This window comes from Microplitis demolitor, chromosome 8, assembly GCF_026212275.2.
Source record: "Microplitis demolitor isolate Queensland-Clemson2020A chromosome 8, iyMicDemo2.1a, whole genome shotgun sequence".
In the NCBI taxonomy this organism is placed as follows: Eukaryota; Metazoa; Arthropoda; class Insecta; order Hymenoptera; family Braconidae; genus Microplitis; species Microplitis demolitor.
In genome coordinates this window covers 16,278,394-16,298,176 of record NC_068552.1, presented here as the reverse complement: position 1 = coordinate 16,298,176, position 19,783 = coordinate 16,278,394, and the positions used below count along the sequence as shown (strand labels likewise).

Genomic DNA, 19,783 nt, shown 5'->3' with positions numbered 1-19,783 from the left:
ACATTTTTAATATAGTATGTTACTTAAATATAATTATCCGGCTATCTTTTATAAAAAAACAAATATAAAAATAATTTAATACAAAACAAATCTTGCAAAATTATCATCGTTAGGATTAAATGGTTCAAGTAATTTGATACCAATTTCATCAGCTATTTTTTTTAACTCATTAGCAAACTCTTCTAATTCTTTTTTTCGCTCTTCAACTAAAAGTCGCTTTGACTCTACTATCAGTACACCATCTTTCTTCATCAAAGGCTTGATATTTTCCAAGTGATTAATCATATTATGAGCAACAAATACCATGTCCAATTTTTCCAACCATTCATGTTTATTTTTGTACTTGATAAATGAAGAAGCTGAATGATAAATCACCTGTATTATGCCACAAATAAATTAATAATAATAATAATAATAATAATAATAAGAATTAAGTCACACAATTTATAGCGTTAAATTTAATTGGGATGATATTTACTTTTGCTTGTGGGACATCGATCCAAGAAGAGAACTCAGACTTATCTGATTTATTTACCACCCAAGATTCTTGTTCGATATCAATATCTGGCATTTCTGTAACCAATGTTCCATTTAAAACAGATTTATCTCTATGCGCGGCTATGATATCATCAGGACAATATTCTCGCATTCGTATTTGATAAAATAATTTTATTATTTGTCCCTCTGCTGCATCTGTAGCTCTTAATTTTCTATAAATAAACAAATCTTGTTACTAATTCTAAAAGGATTTGAATTTTTACAGATCCTTTTGGCTTTAGAAAACTTTCTGAAGACAAAAGGGCGTATAATTTTTTACAAACTTATTTTATAGTTAAAAATTGAAAACCAAAATTTTATAATACTGAAATTAGCCAACGTCTGATAATTTTATACTTTTTTTAAACTTAGTGACTAAATCCAAAAAAGCGTATAAAAATATGTTCTTTTGGAATTAGTGACTCGAAATGACTGCCAGTACAGTAAAATTAATTGAGTATCGACATAAATAATTAACTTTTTATCATCTGTTTCTTCAGCAATAAAAGTTAAATAAGGCCCATTGGTGATGTCTCCTGCATAAGCATTATGAATAAAACCTTGTTTATAAGGTGTCACGTTGCTTATTAAAGTCGGATTACTTCTCGCAGGTTCTGTTTCCAGCCACGTGAATGCTATTCCATTATTTCTCCAGAATCTAAATTTGAACAATTTAAATATTAGTAGTAATTAAAAGCACTCTGTTACAAGCATACGAATAAATTAATGTTTAAAAATATTTTGATAGATTTATTTGTATCATAGAATTTGAAATTGAATATGAATATTCATTGCTGCTTATTTTGATATTTAAATAATTGATTTAATTTATTAGATTGTGCATCTACTTTGATTACTGATAGATTTGCATTTTTAATTAGTTACATAGAGTCAAAGCGCATGCAAGCAGCATGTAATTTTTTTCGTGTTAGTAATTAAGAATCAATGACATAACAAATTTTGTTTTGCTACCTGTACTCTTGAGCTGTCAAATAAGGAATATTTTTTTCTTTCAATATCATATGGTAATCCCAATCAAAAGCACCGTCTCTGTAATCATATCTAGTTCCTAATAATTTTGTGATCCGTTGGTCCCAGTACTTAACAACTGGTACACCTTCACAAATACCACGGATCCAAAATCTAGAGATAAATAAATAAAATAATAAATAAATATAAAAATGAATAAATAATAATTATTATTATTATTCAGTTACTTAAAAATAGCTTCTATTAAATCTTTGTCTTTATATTTAAGTGTCTCGATACTTATCCAAGGACACGGAGTCGTTTGAGTGATGACACTAATTAATTGATAAATTGTTTTTATCAAGTATTTGGCAGTTGCTGGTGTCAAAAGAGTGTTGCCTAGTACTTCTAAATAGTATCGACTTGCAACCTGTAAGCCTTTAAATATTTGCTCACTCTCATTGTTTGTAAATTATAAACAAGTATTTGATCATGTATTTAAATACCTAAATCTTTTTGAAGACAAATGTGAAGTAATAAAATTGACCGAGCAATTGGTTCCAATGATGATTCAATAACATGAAAATTAATAAATCGTCTTGGATTTACAGATAATGATGCCAAAGTTTTGATAATGTGTCTCGGGTCTTTCGAACCCACTGTCAAAACTTCTAATGGTTCGTTATCATCAGAATTTTTTTTTGTGCAATTTTCATTTTGAAAATCTAAAGGAGGACTATGTCCCCACATTTTAATAAAGATTAAATATATTTAATTTCAATCACAGTCACAACAAAGTACGAATTTATTTATCCGTAGCCTTGGTAACGCACACTATATATTTGTTGGTGATTCCCAAGTAGCACAGAGACAACTTTAAAATGTCTTTTAAGAAGACAAGCCATTTTTTTTTTATATAAAGAAAACATACAGATGTTGGTCCTCGAAGTCTTAGGAAATTTGTCTTCTTTTCTCCGTCCTAAAAAAGTAATTTCATACTAAATTGCTTTTGACCAACTTGGCATTAAAAATTTTTTTTTACACATTATAATTATGCTCGTGAAAACTATGTAATCACAGTCATTTCAATTAAAAAATTCTTCAGACGACTTATTTGTAATTTAATTTTTGTCAGCACTTGTATCAAGTATTTTGAGTAGATATTTTTTCGGTGATGTCAATTTTTGATTGTTTTGTCAACAGTTTGGTGCCTTATCGATAGGTCAAAAAACAGCCTCAAAACTGCTATCTTATAGATGTCACAAAACCAAGTGTGCTACTTGGGTTATTAAATAAGTGTACCTTCATTTTGATTATTAATATTTAAAAAAATCTTAAATCATTTATTAATTTTAGATAACATATATTTTTTTGACAAATTAGAAAAATGTTTGATATTTTAAAATTTTGTTAATATAGTACTTATTTTTTTACAGTTATAATTTGATTTATACTAAACTGCTGCGTCAACAACAGATAAATTATTGTATTTATTTTATTTTTCTCGTTTCTTCTGGGCTCTTTTATTACCAAAGCGCTGGAGGATGTCGTTAACTGGGCTCTTGTGCTCAAAAATAGCGACTAGCTGTGTCCTGGCTTCAGTCATACCCTCGCTTATCAAACTACTGCGTTGCATGTTTCCTTTTATTAATTCATTAACGCGCTCCAAGTCATCGTCTTGCCTGGGCTTTGGCTGTTGAGATTCCAGCATGCAGAGCGTTGTCTTTAATTTATCATGGACCTTCAATTTGAAAAATAAAAATTTTTAATTATTATCAGCTTCCTGTTGAAATCCCAAGTGACCACGGAAGACATTTGTCATCTTTATGTTTAATTTAAGTTGACTTTAGTAACAAAATACCGAATTTCCAACTTCTTAAACTAAACAAAGTTATAAAATGTCCACCCTGGGGTCCCCATGTCAGCTTATAAATCAAAAAGTTTTAAGTAAATATTAACCTGCTTTTCAAGCTCTGCTAAATCTTCCATCTGAGCGGTCAACTGATAAATTTTCCAACCATGAAGTCTTTGTAGTACGTATTTTTGTTGGGCTATTTCTGCAACAGTTGGTCGTCTTTCTTCACGAGGCCTCACATCACTTGGTCTTCGGTAATGATTAAGTCTACAATTATGTCGATTTTTCCACGATGGATCTTTAAAAAAAAATAAATAATAAATTAATAATAATAATAATACTTTTGTTATCAAGTTCATAAACATTAATATTTATAATAAAATTTACCAATCAAACTTGGAGTAGGTCGTGCTTTCCTGATGACAGTCGGCGTCGTAGCACTTCTATCTTGCTGAGAATTTAAATTTTGTTTTTTATCCATACCAAATCTATCCTTGATATCATCTCTGGTATCTCGTTTAAATTTATCTTCAGTAATAAATTGCATGTCTTCTTCCGAGCATCGGGGCTCAGTGAGCTCTACGCCAGTTAGCTGTTGCTTGCGCGGTTTTTTACGGGGAGACATTTCCATCGTTTGATTCATCGGAATCCGAGATTGCTCAGGCTCTTCGTCTAGTCCCGGCGAGGAGGTGGCTGATACAGTTGTCGATCCAGAGCTCTGACAGCCTCCATCTCTGTCGTTTCTCGGAGACATAGGGGGGCTTGAATTCGGTGCTATGCTCAGAGGTAGAGACGTCAGCATTGGGACTAAATTCTTCGCAGCACCTAAAAAAATTATCATTAAATCAAATAAGATTGAGAATTTTTAAAATTAATTAAATAAAAAAAACGGACCTTTAGCAGGCGAATTTTCGTGGTCACGTTTCCTGAGTATACTTGGACGTGGGGAAGCATTTGGTTTCCCATGATTTTCTTCGTGACTACTGGGTTCAACGATAAGTCTAACTGGCTGGACCGATGCTTGACGATATTGAGTGTACAGTGAAGATTGAGATGCAGGAGTTGGCGAGTTATGACTACTGTTATTGTTACTATTAATTATGATAGTAGCAGTAGAGGCCGGTGTCGTACCAGTAGGAATCGGTGCTGCCGTAGTGATAGTTGTGATAGCAGAGGTAGTGACAACATTTGCTGGTGCAACTCTCAGAGTTGTTGGTTGTCCAGTAGTTTTTATTTGAACAGCTTGAGCGATAGCTTGACCCGGCATCAGAGGCTTAACTGGTGCAGGAATTGCCCGCGTCGTCGTGATAGGCAATGGATGGAGAGTCATGCTAGCTATCCTTGGGACCGACGTTGGCGTCGATGGCGTAACTCTTGCAATATTAGATGGATTCGTTGTCGCAGCGATTATTCGCGACACGGTACTGATATTCGCTAAAGAAGTTATCGTCTGCACGACTCTCGTACCCGGTGGATGCGACTGTCCAGGTTGCTGTACTTGTTGTGAAGGTATTACGACACGATTAAAACTCGTGGCTGTAACGCCAGATGTTGGGTTCGGTGGTCTTCCGATCGTCGGCTGTATCGCTACTGGGGTCGTATTAGCTATTCTACTGGCGGTTCCTACAGGCGTTGCTACCGTAACGCGGTTGGTACTTCCAGTGGTACTAGGTCGAGTAGACAGTTGTTGTTGCTGCTGACTAACCTGAATTGTTTGAGACGGATGACGTATCGCCGCTTGAACGGCTGTCGTTGTATTGACAATTTGGGTTCCAGTTGCTCGCGGCTGTGCCACGGGAATACGCGTGATCGCGCTATTAGATTGTAAAACCGGAGTCAACAGTCTTGAGGGAGCTCCTGTAGATACATTAGCTACCACTGTTGTCTGGATCGGCCGTGTTTGAGCTGGAGCAACTAGTCGAGGTTGTTGTCCGCTGTATACAGCAGTAGGCGGTCGTGTTGTTACACGACTTACTGGTGGTACTGGAAGTCTTTGAGATTGCGTATGCACCATTGGTGCTTTTGTTGGCCACTGGGTATTTGCTACAGCCGCAGTTACTCTACAGATAAAATAATATATATGTATTTTTAAAAATAATTCAAACTTATATTATACTATACTATTTTCTTTCTTTGCCGTTTTTTTAATGATGGTGATGATTATGTATTTTAATTAACCAAATATTATTTATTATCTTATATAGTCTTACCCGACTCTTGATATAGGAACAACGGATTGACCAGTACTAGCTCTCACTATTGGAGTGGCTACAGTTGATCTCGGCGCTGAAATATTAGCAACAGCAGCTGGTCCACGAGGTACATGATAGGTAGCAGGAATAGATGTAACAACTTGTTGAGTGGTTTGCTGAGGCTGAGACGATTGAATCTGCATTTGCGGTTGGCCTTGTCGATCAACAGTAACCATAGAGGGAATAATTCGTACTGTTGAGCCAACAGGACACAGAGTTGTTGTTATTTTTCCAGGTTCACTAGTCGATGGTGCTCCAGTTTGTACAACAGATTTCATTAATGATAATTTTTGATTTAAATCAAGCGATATCGATTTACCGACAATTGCAGCACTTGTATTAACGACGTTTTGAGTTGACTGAATTGTCGGAACCGTACTCTGGACAATATTTTGCACTGTTTGCAGACCTTGGACATTTTGAATTGTCGTTAAATTATGAGGTACACTCTGGACACTTGTTTCGGGCAAACGCTTTTCTCCACTTGCTTCTCCGGGATTTGTTGTATTCATTTTTTTTTTTTTTTAAATTTCCAACACTGGAAAAAAAATAAACAGATTAATAATAATATAAAATTTAAAATTAAGTGAATACAGCTGATGGAAAAAAATTTTGAACATAAGCTACAAGTATTTTATAGGTTACAGTACGTAAATATTACCGCTAAAATATAAAATTTAAATATATTTAATAAAATAAAATTTATTTAAGTAACAGAAGACAAGCAAATATATTAATTGCTGAAAATTGAACAATTATTTATTATATCTAATTGATAAATAGTCTGTTTAAGATTAGTGTGTTAGTATCTCGTAAATAACAAACAGATACTCACCAGTGTGTTGATAAACTATTAAATATATTTACTAGTCATGTACAATATATACAAGGCTGCATATTTTATAGATTTATAAAATATAATTCAATTAATAAACACACTTTTAAAATAATTCTAAAAAAATTTACTCATTCGTGTAATGTAACGAAAGCTGGCTCCGTTGTGACAACGATACCTGATTATTGTTGGAGGCAACTTTATTATTATTATGGTTAATATAGTAATAATAATAATAATAGTGATGATTTGAACAAGAAAAAAGAATATAAAAAACCGTATAAACCGTGCGTTGGTGTAAACGGAGAAATATGGCAGCATTGCTAAATTTTTAATTAGTAAGAATAGTTACTGACAGGTGGCGCTACTGTCAAATTATTCAAACGTTTGTGGGTGATGTCATTTATCAGGGCGCGCTCCCTCAGGTCAGCTCGGGAACTAGCAGAAGAATAAAAAAAGTCTAGTAGCACGACGCCAACTTCAAGATGTGATAAAGATGTATTTCAAAAGGACAAGACAAATTTTTTTTGTCTCAAAGTTAAGTTTTTTTTATATAAATAAGATATACAGATTTATGATCCTGAAATTGACAATCAAAAATTTTCATATTTTTTTTTTTCATCAGATCAATTACAAAAAAAAAAAAACTAAAAATACGCACATGTAGAGATTAACATTAATTACTATTAATTAATGATCGATTTGAAATACTAAGATTTGTTTCACTTAAATTTCACTTTAATCAATACACTGATAATTAATACATTTTTTTTTAATTGGTAATTCACTTTTTTTCTACTAATTAAATTTAATTATAAATTAAAATTTTCCCGGGTATATTGCAAGCGCCCCAGTGCGCCGAACAGACCAGTAGATTGTTAGATTATCGAGGAATGCATCGAGTTCGAGTCTCATTATTAATTTTGCGATTAGAGAAAATGTTTAAGAGAAAAAGTTAAATAAAAAAGTTACTATAGGCCCTCCCTCTAAAATTTATTTTTCAGAACTTATTTGTAGATGTATTGAAAAAATTTAAGGGAAGAAAAAATATTTGTTCGGGTATAAATCGTTAAACGCATCCATTAACAATAAATGATTTTAATTGGTTCGATTTATACATATGTATAAACTGTTATTATAATATTTTTGGATTGAAAATCAACAAGTCTAACGACGATCTTTCTGGAAAATATTAGGGCACGGAAGTGGGGTGATACCTGCCATGTCAAACTGCTGATTGTTGTTGTAATATATTTATTCAAATATATTCAATCATTCACACGATTGTACATATTGCGTGATTCATTTATCACTTATGAAATCCGTACTTTTATTATGCATTTATTTATATTTGTAAACTGATAATATTTATGAGAATTAAGTGATATTATTTACAATTAAATATTTAAAAAATTAAAATTATTAATCGACTGATGACAATAAATAAATTACTACGAATAATTTCATTAATACACTTATTTATTATCATAGTTTAATTAAATAATTTTATAAATATTTATACACGTATAATTGTTTTAAAATAGTAAAGAAATATTGTAATTATAAAATATAATACAGTAAAAAATGATTATTATTTAAGTAAAATATTAATAATGATTTTTTAATGACTAATATCACTCGGGGCCTATGATCAAAGGTATTTCAAATTTGTTAATTTTTTAACAAAATCAAAATATTATAATACACTCATCTTATATTTAAATATATGTTGAATATTTTATATCAGACATGAAATTAAAACATTTTGATTGAATAAATTATTAAGCGCCAGAACTATTTCAAAGTGCTGATGCATCATTATATTCACATTTTAAATTTTACTATTTTAATTTATAAAACCAACATATTTGTAAAGAAAGCATTTTTTTTAACTTAAGTAAGGATGATGTGACCCATCACCTGTTCTGGCAATAACTTTTTTTATGTGATCAGGACTCGCCTGTCTTAAATCGTAAGCCCATCCAATTTGAGCGAACATATCGATCCATGACGTAGTAACGTTAAGCATAAAGTTACGGAATTCAGCTGCTTTGTAATCCCAGGGGAAGACGTGGTGATAATTATGCCAGCCTTCACCTCCAGCCGCCCAGCCGACCAATAGATTTTCAGCAGGTAAGATATTTCTTGAAAGAAAAACATAAAAAATATTTCTCACTACTGAGCGATGAAATAACATTGTTTAATTTATTCAAATTAATAATTACTTGTCGTAGCTGTGATATCCAAACATGTGAGCGAAACTATTGACCGACCAAGTGATGTTTAAAACCCATGGATAACGCATGAATACTTGAGATATGATTGTCCATTTCAAGCTTTGATTGAAGACATAAACAGGTATCAAGACTGGGATCACGAAAGTGAGTAGTGTGTTGAGTACAACAAAGTTGCTGTATCGAGTGTGTAAAATTATATATTATTTTTAAAAAGTTACAACAATAAAGTTTATATAAATAATAAATAAGATCCTTTGATTATAATACCTGTCGAAAAACTGAACGACCGGATCATTGAGAATGTCACTCATGTCGATTCCTTTTCCACGTTGACGAACTTCAGGACGTTTTTTTACCATCAACCAGCCGACATGACTGAACCAAAAACCGCGATTAGTATCATGAGGGTCTGCAAGTGTGTCTGTGTATTTATGATGAACTCTGTGGTCTCTGACCCAGCTGAAAATTTTGTTCTGTAACCCGATTTAAAAATTTGTTAGCAAAAATAATTTTTTTTTCTTTAAAACTATTTTTATTAATTTGTAGACTTACTTGTCCAGCTGAGTAATATAAAGTAGCGAGAATAATTCTAAGTGGTGTTTTGGCTTTATATGCACGATGAGTCCATAGACGATGTACACCAGCCGTAACTCCTATTCCCGTTAGATGAAGCATGATAAACGCTAAAGAAGTAATATAATAATTAATTGTTATTACTATTTTGATTGTATGAGTGATATAATAAAATATTAATTGAAATAAATGAAATAAATAGTTACCCCATACTGACAAAAATTTCTGTTCTAAATAAGGAAAAGTGATCGTGTAATATAAACATATCAAATGAAGTCCGATCATAAATATTGAGTTTTTCCAAATCACTTCTGTTTCAAATTCATACCACTTTTTTGGTCTACCGTTTATTTTTATATTTTTCGTCGTTACATCGTTTTCTAAGTCATGTTCATTAGAAAACGTCAGATCATTGCCTGTATTTGGCGGCATTTTTATTTATAAATAAATCCGATTTTAGAGTTAAAATTCGTTTATTTTCAGCACTTGCGGAATTAAATATTTTTGTTGCTATACTTTTAAATATATAAACACTTTTATTTTAATTCACTAATAAATTTACACGGTTGTGTAAAACTTTTAATGTTACACTTAATGATATTATGATATATTACTTATTGGAGCCTTAAGCTTTTAATGACTCAAAAGTCAATACATGAGCAACTTTTATACCTTCTTTCCTCATTAACTTGACTGCAAGAGAATTATTAATTTTTAGCTTTAAATAAGACTGTGTTTACATAAAAGAATTTAGCCGAGCGTTTAAAATACAAATGATAATAATATAGTGAATTTGATGAATATTTAACAGCCCATGAACTCCCAGCACCTATTATTCATACTAGAATTCAAATTTATTACGTTTTAAAACTAGCGCACATTTACAGAATGCAAATAAAAGATTAATTCACTCATGCGTAAGAACTTTTTTTCCTTTCTTTTTAAAACAAGAAGTATTTATTTGATGTTAATAAATGCATTTATTTGAAACAGTTTTTCAGCCTTATTTGGCTAAAATAAGCATTTTTTTGCTTTAAATTGATAGTTATACCCGATAAAAAAAGATTTTGTATAATCATATATAATTCCATATATGATTATATATAATTATATATGATCTTATATATAATCATATATACTCATATATACTTATATATAACCAGATAAAATCTTTTTTTATCGGGTAATAAATCTCATATTTGAATGTACATCGCCGCAATTTTTGACTACAGCGCCACTTTCTGTTTACAATACCTTTCAGTATACTGTCTAATGTACCAAATTCAAAATATAATCAACTAAATATTGTTTTATAAATAAAAAAAAATGCTGAATATTTTTTAAATTAATTACTGTGCGTATTATTTTTTTTCTTAAATAAAGTTAAATAGTACTATAAATTATTTGTCATAACCCTACTTAATTAGCTTCATGTGTCATTTCCTTCTATTCAAATAAGCCATTTATTAACTATTAAGAAATATTTATTAACTATATTAACGTTATCGTGCCGCACGCTTATCCCTTATTTTGTCCCACCTATTTTTGTGCGCTTATACGCGTCGAATAAAATAATTTGGACACTAAAAAATTTGTGGAGTGATTGCGGATTAAATCTGGGGAGTAAATACGGATCGGATAATTGTATATTTATTTAATCCTTTTAGAGTAAAATTCACTTCAAAGGGGAGTTTATTTGAATATTGAAACTCCGAATCGGACTAAATGCGGACTTAAATAAAATCCAAATCATTCTGCTAGAAAAGCAAAAATATCCTTTCCTATATACTCCATATGCCGAGTGATTTTTTCTAAAACTCCGAAACGCCGAGTGATGGATTGAATTCGGATTTAAATAAAATTCGTAATTACTCCGAATTCACTCCCGATTTTTTACAGTGTCAAATACGCTATGACATAGTTACCTTTTTAAATATGTGTTTGGAAAATAAATGAAATCATAAAAATAAAGGGAACTTATGGGAATGATGAAAATTTCAGTAGTTACCAAAAAAATAATTTTGTAAAATATACAGAAAGCATAAATAAATATGAGTAACTTTAGTGTAATTTATTCAGATGGAATATTTTTTAAATAAAACAAGTCAATTATGAAATTCGTATGTAATTTAAAATGAATGAGTTATAAAATAAATATAAAATTCTACATTTAAATAATTCTATCTAGGTGAGAGATTAATACACGGAGTGCGTTCCATCACCTCTTCTTTCGACAACCCGCTTAATGTGCTCAGGAGATGCAGATCGCAAATCGTATGCCCATCCTATTTTGGCAAACATATCAATCCAATAAGTTGTGGTATTGAAAAGTGAACTTTTAAATTCGGCGGCTTTGTAGTCCCACGGAAAGACATGATGGTAATTGTGCCAGCCTTCGCCTCCAGCAACATAACTTACCAAAATGTTTTCTGCCGGTCCTATATTTCTATAAATATATATATATATATAATTATTAACTTAAACATTTATGAATCAGGAAAATTTGTATTTAACATTAATTACTTGTCGTAGCTACGGTATCCGAACATGTGAGCAAAACTATTGACAGACCATGTAAAATTTAAGCTCCATGGGTAACGAATAAATACTTGAGTAATAAATGACCATTTGAAGCTTTGATTGAAAAAGTAAATTGGTATAAAAACTGGGACTATCACGGTAAATAGTATTTTCATAGTGACATGGTTTCTGTAATCAACAAATAGAATCCATTAATTGAATAACTTAATGCGTAAGTTCTCGAAATTTCTCGTATTATGATTATTGAAGCCTAAAAGTGAATTTACGTAAATACGCTAAGACAGCTTTTGAAAAATAGTCGAAAATAGTTTGTATAATTATTTAGCCCATATATCTGCTTAAAAACCGATTTTTAATTGTCTAAACAAGAATTTAAAAATATTGATAACTCTTTCGAGATTTAATTCAAAAATTTTAATAGAAAAGTTTCCAATTAATAAAAACACGAACCTGTCGAAAAATTGAACAACTGGATCATTAAGAATGTCACTCATGTCAATTTCTTTTCCGCGTTGAATCACTTCCGGTCGTTTTTTTAACACCAACCAGCCAACGTGACTGAACCAAAAACCTCGATTATTATCATGTGGATCTGCTGGTGTGTCTGTGTACTTGTGATGAACTCTATGGTCCCTAACCCAGTCATAAATTCTATTCTGTGAACTCAACCATGAAACACATTCAATAAACTCATTAATCTATTTTTTTTCTTTTTTTAACAAAACTGATGATAAACTTTACCTGCCCGGCAGTGTAGAACAGGACAGCGAGAATAATCCTAAGCGGTGTCTTTGCTTTGTACGCCCGATGAGTCCACAGTCGATGTGCACCACCCGTCACTCCTATTCCCGACATTGTCCCCACGACAATTCCTTTGAATAAATATGTTCATTAATCATTTTTTCTATTGTAAAGGTTACAAAATAAAAAAATCCAATTAATATCTGCATATAGTTTATTAATAATTACCCCAAACTGTCAAATATTTATGTTCCCAATACGAGTAAGTAAAGAAATAATATACAGTCATGATATGCAAAAACGTTATAAGTATCAGATTGTTCCAAACCACTTCTGTCTCAAATTCGTACCAATTTTTCCTTTTTGCTCCTTTTTTACTTTTCATAAATACTGTTTCATCTTGTTTCATACTTTTTTTATTTTCCGGATGTGAATGCCAAGTCATAAAATTGGGCGGCATCTTCGCTTACGAACTTAAAATTACTCTATAATTAGATTTTCACTGTCTATAATAATAGATTTTCTTTAATTTTTTAAACTTTTGAAAGTTACGTTTACACATACTGTCAAAAAATCATTTTAATAAGATTTTTTAAATTAAACTTGAAATATTTTATTTTTCGGCACTTATATTTTAATGTAGAAGTTTTTTTCGAAATGTTACAAGCACTTATTATAAAAAAACAATCTTTCTATTATTGGAACTCAACACCTGAGCCTGTGAGTTTATGTCGTTTCGTTAAACATTAATGAAAATATTTCTTATAATGAATAGTGTGTCATCAACCCGAACATATATATAGCTTTAGTCATATTGGAGATGGACGATATTGGAGAACTGGTTAATATGTAGCAGTAAGTGAAATTTGAACGTCTACATATTATATTAATTATTGTCATTGTCTATTGTTACTTTTAATTTAAATGCATTATTTAAATAAGTAATACATTGAAGCACGTGTGATTTTTTAAAATTAACTTATTTATAACCACATAATGTAAGCGCAGTATAAATGTCAACAGTAAGGTTCATTGAATTGCTTTTCTTTGTATGATAAATTAAAACAACCCGGTAATCTAAGGATCCTTGTAATTGTGGGTGATGCTACAATTTTCTGTCGTAAATAAAAAATCAGTTATTTGAAAAATAAAATAACATTTTTTTTAACTTCTCACTAAGAAAATTGAAAATTTTCAAAATTTCGAGAAGTTATTGGTTTCGGACCGATTTTAGAAAATCAAATTTCTATCAGATTTTGATGTTTTGAGGTTCTAGGAAGCTATTTCGGCTAATTTCAAGATGATGTCCAAGTGTATGTATGTGTATATGTACGTAAGTATGTAAATATCTGTAACTTTTGAACAGATGAACCGATTTTGATTGCCAAGATGTCATTTGACGTGGCTTGTTAATATCTAAAAGCTGTGAAAAATTGAGCTTGATCAGTAGGTTGAGTTCGGAGATATTCCAAAAATAAAATTTTTTCCAAAATGTTTTTTTGTTTTTTATAAGTTTTGATGTGCCGGGTGGATTGATTCTAAAATATAATCAGCTCTAGAACTCAATAAAACGTCTCGATTGCCACCTTAACCGTCTCAATCGGTTAATTTGTTCGAGAGATATCGTTGGAGAAAAAATTTTTACGAGCTCAAAGAGACACAACTCTTCTTCTATCGAGTCTTTACTTTAAGTTCGTAACTGAGAACTTGTAAAATTAGGCGGCATTTTTAGATAAAAAAAAAAGGCACGTCTAATAAATTTATTTCTTCACTACTTATAATTGAAAAAACTTATCAAACTATTAAGTTTATAAGTATATTTCAAATAGTTATTGAGAAATACACATTATAAATCTTAGTATTACAATAAACCTCAGTGTCGTTCTTAAAAATCAATTGTCTCGTTATATAAAACTAAGTGACTAAAAATATTCGCCAGACGATTGAATTTATATTCAGGATACGGGATGTTGACGTATGATTTGATACAATGTATTTTTATCAATAAGTATGCAAATATCGTTTCTATGGTTGCAAATTAACTACAATGCAGTACAGTGTTGCAATGTTACTAATGTTCTTTCACTACTTGATTTTAATTTTCAGTACACGGAGAAATAACTATAGTAATTTTAGCAAATAAACAGAGGAAAGTTTTGGAGTAAAATCCAAATAATAGGACCTCAAAACGACGTCATTTTATGAAAATGCGATGTTTGAAAATCGGGGTAAAATCAATAACTTCTCGAATTTTTCGGAAATCGTCGGTTTTCATATCAGGAAGTTGAGAAAAAAAATTTCTTTAAAAGTTAGTTTGGTGAATTATCATCCTCCTTTTATTATATTTAATGAATGTCTATAATAATTTAAATAATTTATTGGTTAGCTTTGAATTAATAAACTCGATGAGTTCCATCTCCTCTTCTTTCGACGGTTCGCTTTATATGCTCAGCAGATACTTGACGTAGATCATACGCCCAACCAATTTTGGCAAACATGTCGATCCAATCTGTTGTAGTATTGAAGAAGATACTTTTTGATTCTGCGGCTTTATAGTCCCACGGAAAGACATGGTGATAATTATGCCAGCCTTCACCTCCAGCAAAATAACTTACCCAGACATTCTCCGCCGGTGCAATATTTCTTAAATAAATAATTTCATTATTTCAATGATTATTTACTTTATATCAGTAAAATTAAAACTTAAAATATCAACTACTTGTCATAGCTATGGTATCCAAACATATGAGCAAAGCTATTGACAGACCACGTAAAATTTAAGACCAACGGGTACCGAATGAACACTTGGGATATGAGCGACCATTTTAAGCTTTGATTGAAGAAATAAACAGGTATCAAGACTGGGATCACGAAAGTCAGTAGTGTGTTGAGTACAATAAAGTTTCTGCATCAAATAAATTAAAATATTTGTTATTCTTCCGAAGCTACAAGCTACAATCACCAAGCTTGTAAAAATAATTATTAAGAATTAATACCCGTCAAAAAATTGAACAACTGGATCATTGAGAATGTCACTCATGTCAATTTCTTTACCATGTTTACGGACTTCCGGTCTTTTTTTTAACATCAACCAGCCGACATGACTGAACCAAAAACCGCGATTAGTATCATGAGGATCTGCAAGCGTCTCTGTGTATTTATGATGAAGCCTGTGATCTCTTACCCAGTTATAAATCCTATTCTACCATCATAATTAACAATTCGTTTATTTAGAAGTATTTATATTGTTACGAATGATATTATACGCACTTGTCCAGCAGTGTAGTACATTGCAGCTAAAATAATTTTAAGCGGTATCTTGGCTTTGTACGCCCGATGAGTCCAAAGTCGATGAACACCACCTGTTATTCCCACTCCTGACCATGTTCCTACGACGAATCCTATAAATAATTGTTACATAAACATCGTGAACAAAAATATAAAATAAAAAGCATAATAATGTGATATTTATTAAGTAATTACCCCATACAAATAAAATTTTTCGGTCTAAATACGGAAAGGTAATAATACAGTACAATGAAATTACGTGTAGACCTATTATAAAAATAGCATTTTTCCAAAGTATTTCTGTTCCAAACTCATACCACCTTTTCTTTCTCAATTTTTTGTGAGAGCTCATTAATTCAGGCTGCATCGCTAATTGAAAATTAATTTATTTCAAACTTTTATTCGAAATTGCAACAGAACCTTCACTCATCTTCTAATAACTTTAAATTTCCCGCAATTTAATTGATTCCGCTTTTAAAATTTAACTAATAATAAAATATTGAAGGACTCACAGGCGATGTTATATAGCTTGAATGCTATAAAATTGCCGGAAAATAATTAATTTCTACTGTGATTTATAGTACAAATAAATAAAATTTGAACTTTCAGGTAATAATTCAAACTTATATTGTCTTTTGTGAGACGTTAATTATTTTTTTAAAGTTATAGTAATGATTAATTGTTTTTTAATATATACGATATTTATTTCATAAAAATAATATAAATATACATGAAACTTTCAATTGAAATTATATAAAATACATTTTTTTTCCTGCTGTATAATCAATCTTTCTCATAAATTATTTATTGTTATGTTCATTATTTTTTTTAGTTTTAAAATTAAATTGACAATTATAACAGTTCTCAAATAAACAAAAAAAATCATCATTTGAATTGTTATTTTTTAAATTTCTCTCTAAAAAATTAATAATTTTCAGAATTTAAAGAAGTCATTGTTTTCAGTCTGATTTTTTAAAATCGAGTTTTCATCTGATTTTTACATTTTGAGCTTCCAAAAAATTATTCTTATTTTAAAAATGATGTATTGATTGATCAATAAGACTGTCGTTGACATTAAATCTACCTTTGATTAAGTGCTTTGTTACCAGTACTACCGAACTAAATAAAAACATGGCAGTGAATTATAATTCTGTAGTGATGACCCTAGCAGATCCGAATTACGGTAATTTACCTAAATTGCGGTCATTTACGGAAAGTTACGGTAAAATACTGTATTTCACGGCAAATTCGCCATAATTTACGGCATTTAGAAAAATTACTGTAAAATTTGATATTTTGCCGTAAATTATGGCAAATTTGCAGTAAATTACGGTATTTTGCGGTACAATACGGGAATTTACCGCAATTCGGTTCCACTATGGTATAGAAGAGGATAATAACTTATCATGTATCTATCAACATAGTTCGTAATTGTTTATGTATTTTATGGTAATTAAGTAACTGAGGTATGTCAATTTCAAGTGCTTAAAGTTTACAATTTACTTTGAAAATTTTGTAAAGATCTTTAATCTGCCACATTACTCCAACATTCTACGAATAAAACTTCGTATTAGAGTGAATGCGGATTCAAATAAAATCCGTAATCACTCCGAATTCATTTCCGCCTTTTTACAGTTCATTGTACTTTTTTAAATTAATACTTCAATTTTATCTTAATTAATTAATAAAATTTTTATACGGTACGATAGTTTAAGGTCATTGAGTATTTTTAAAGAATGGGAGGGGGTATTGTCTGAAAACGCCCTTAAGAAAATCTATTTATAGCTATTGGGTTATTAACATTTGAAAATTTTTTAAATTTGTAGAATCCTGAAATTAAACAATTATCGCATTGTATTACACTGAATAAATTTGATATTTCAAGTAACAATACATTCGGTTTAATTTTTTCTTTGTCTATAGTTTTTAAATTTAACATTCATGAAAAATTTTATTTGAGGAATTATAGATGTATTATTTATTTAGTTAATAGCTGAATAAATTCATTCCTTTCCACTGTGTTATCATAAATTAATATTTAATTGTCACGTGTACTATAATTTGATTATCATGCACATTTAGCTTAATAATACACATAAAAATAATAATAACGAAAACAAATCTTCAACAAATATATATTATATGTATACTATTTTATTATAACTAATCATTAACTAATAATAATGAAATGCAATGAGTTCTATATACAATTTGTACTTGCAAGAGTTTACTGATATATGAAAAATTACGAACAGCAATTTATTATTTAAAATTGATATGTTTAGACGTCAAGTATACAGGATGTGTTCCATCGCCTGTTCTCGCGACGACTTTTTGTATGTGCTCAGGAGTTGCTCGTTTCAAATCGTAGGCCCATCCTATTTTAGCAAACAATTCAATCCATTCGGTCGTGGCATTGAAAAATACACTTTTGAATTCGGCTGCTTTGTAATCCCACGGGAATACATGATGGTAATTGTGCCAACCTTCTCCCCCAGAAACCCAACTGACTAGTAAATTCTCAGCAGGTTCAATACTTCTAAAATAAACAATTTAACTTGTACAGAGACTGAAAAGTTTATTAAAAACTATTATTTAAAACAATAATTACCTGTCGTAAGTGTGATATCCAAACATGTGAGCAAAACTATTGACTGACCAGGTGAAGTTTAAAGTCAACGAATAACGAATGAACGCTTGTGATATGATTGAATACTTCCAGTCTTGATGGAGTAGGTAAACGGGAATCAACACAGGAATCACAAAAGTGAACAATGCATTGAGGATAGAATAATTTCTGTATTAGACCAGTTTAATATTAAATTAATTATTTTGTTTAATAACAACAGATTTTTAGAAACAACTAACGAAATACCTGTCGAAAAACTGAACAACCGGATCATTGAGAATATCACTCATATCAATTCCTTTTCCACGTTGAACCACTTCCGGTCGTTTTTTTAACATCAACCAGCCAACGTGACTGAACCAAAAACCTCGATTATTATCATGTGGATCTGCTGTTGTGTCTGTGTATTTGTGATGAACTCTGTGGTCTCTAACCCAATCATAAATTCTATTCTGTAAATCCAATAATTGAATTCAAATTCATTAATTCCATTCAAAATATTTTTCAAATGGTTTACTTTTTATAAAATTAATTATCAACACACTTGTCCAGCAGAGTAGTACAGGATGGCTAGAAAAATTTTAAGTGGTGTCTTAGCTTTGTACGCACGATGAGTCCAAAGTCGATGTACTCCACCCGTCACCCCCAATCCCGACATTATTATCATTGTAACGACTACAAATAAATGAATAAATGATTATACAATTGATAAAATATCACAGTCATTAGATAATTACCCCATACACACAATGTTTTACGCTCTAAATACGGGAATGTAATAATGTGATATAAACTCAATAAATGAAGACCTATGATGAAAAACACATTACTCCAAATTATAGGCGTTTCGAATTCATACCAACGTTTTTTAGTCATTTTTATTTTTTCCGGTGGTATTATATAATCTGTTTGTAATGTTTCTGTACTTGATTTTTCGGCATGCGAAGATAAACTAGTAACATTCGGTGGCAATTTTATAAAATTATTTTTTAACATCACACTGTATTTTAACGACAAAAATTTTCTACTTTTTTCTTTAGATAATCTTCAACAGATACTCTTTAGCACTTATGTCAATAAAAAGGCAACATATATTAGTTTTTATGAACTAATTAATAATATTATATTGTAGAATATGACATAACTCTTATCATATCATGCGAGATGCTTTTCACTAAATAAATTTATAGATTCCCTTACACAGTTTTATAAGCTCGTATAAAACTAATAAATTTTAATTTTTGAACTTTAACATGAAAAAAACCTAGATAACTCATTTCTATTGTTATTAATGCCTCATGTTATTTAAAGTACTGCATTGTTCAT

At 30.5% G+C, this 19,783-nt stretch overlaps 5 protein-coding genes across 5 annotated transcripts; all 5 read right to left on the bottom strand.

Annotated features, from left to right (window-relative positions):
• Positions 1-29: 29 nt before the first annotated feature.
• Positions 30-2,507, bottom strand: LOC103573085 (dynein axonemal assembly factor 3 homolog). The gene is made up of 6 exons (XM_008551954.2): positions 2,013-2,507; positions 1,755-1,944; positions 1,510-1,680; positions 1,016-1,195; positions 479-710; positions 30-375 (listed from the first exon to the last, which is right to left on the bottom strand). Exons 1-6 carry the CDS (start codon positions 2,254-2,256, stop codon positions 76-78), a joined length of 1,317 nt encoding a protein of 438 aa, XP_008550176.2. The 5' UTR covers positions 2,257-2,507; the 3' UTR covers positions 30-75.
• Positions 2,508-2,847: 340 nt separating this feature from the next.
• Positions 2,848-6,736, bottom strand: LOC103573087 (histone deacetylase complex subunit SAP130). The gene is made up of 6 exons (XM_008551956.3): positions 6,449-6,736; positions 5,572-6,151; positions 4,256-5,421; positions 3,749-4,186; positions 3,466-3,659; positions 2,848-3,247 (listed from the first exon to the last, which is right to left on the bottom strand). Exons 2-6 carry the CDS (start codon positions 6,123-6,125, stop codon positions 3,002-3,004), a joined length of 2,598 nt encoding a protein of 865 aa, XP_008550178.1. The 5' UTR covers positions 6,126-6,151; positions 6,449-6,736; the 3' UTR covers positions 2,848-3,001.
• A 1,406-nt stretch (positions 6,737-8,142) lies between these two features.
• LOC103573088 (acyl-CoA Delta-9 desaturase) lies at positions 8,143-9,904 on the bottom strand. The gene is made up of 5 exons (XM_008551957.2): positions 9,465-9,904; positions 9,238-9,368; positions 8,953-9,158; positions 8,674-8,859; positions 8,143-8,592 (listed from the first exon to the last, which is right to left on the bottom strand). Exons 1-5 carry the CDS (start codon positions 9,688-9,690, stop codon positions 8,337-8,339), a joined length of 1,005 nt encoding a protein of 334 aa, XP_008550179.1. The 5' UTR covers positions 9,691-9,904; the 3' UTR covers positions 8,143-8,336.
• A 1,550-nt stretch (positions 9,905-11,454) lies between these two features.
• Positions 11,455-13,301, bottom strand: LOC103573307 (acyl-CoA Delta-9 desaturase). Its single transcript, XM_008552341.3, has 5 exons — positions 12,769-13,301; positions 12,541-12,671; positions 12,250-12,455; positions 11,782-11,967; positions 11,455-11,704 (listed from the first exon to the last, which is right to left on the bottom strand). Exons 1-5 carry the CDS (start codon positions 12,998-13,000, stop codon positions 11,455-11,457), a joined length of 1,005 nt encoding a protein of 334 aa, XP_008550563.1. The 5' UTR covers positions 13,001-13,301.
• Positions 13,302-14,850: 1,549 nt separating this feature from the next.
• Positions 14,851-19,594, bottom strand: LOC103573091 (uncharacterized). Its single transcript, XM_008551959.3, has 10 exons — positions 19,195-19,594; positions 19,002-19,132; positions 18,704-18,909; positions 18,440-18,625; positions 18,106-18,367; positions 16,024-16,201; positions 15,811-15,941; positions 15,537-15,742; positions 15,260-15,445; positions 14,851-15,183 (listed from the first exon to the last, which is right to left on the bottom strand). The coding sequence occupies exons 1-10, from the start codon at positions 19,451-19,453 to the stop codon at positions 14,934-14,936; spliced, it is 1,995 nt and encodes a 664-aa protein (XP_008550181.2). The 5' UTR covers positions 19,454-19,594; the 3' UTR covers positions 14,851-14,933.
• Between the last annotated feature and the right edge of the window lie 189 nt (positions 19,595-19,783).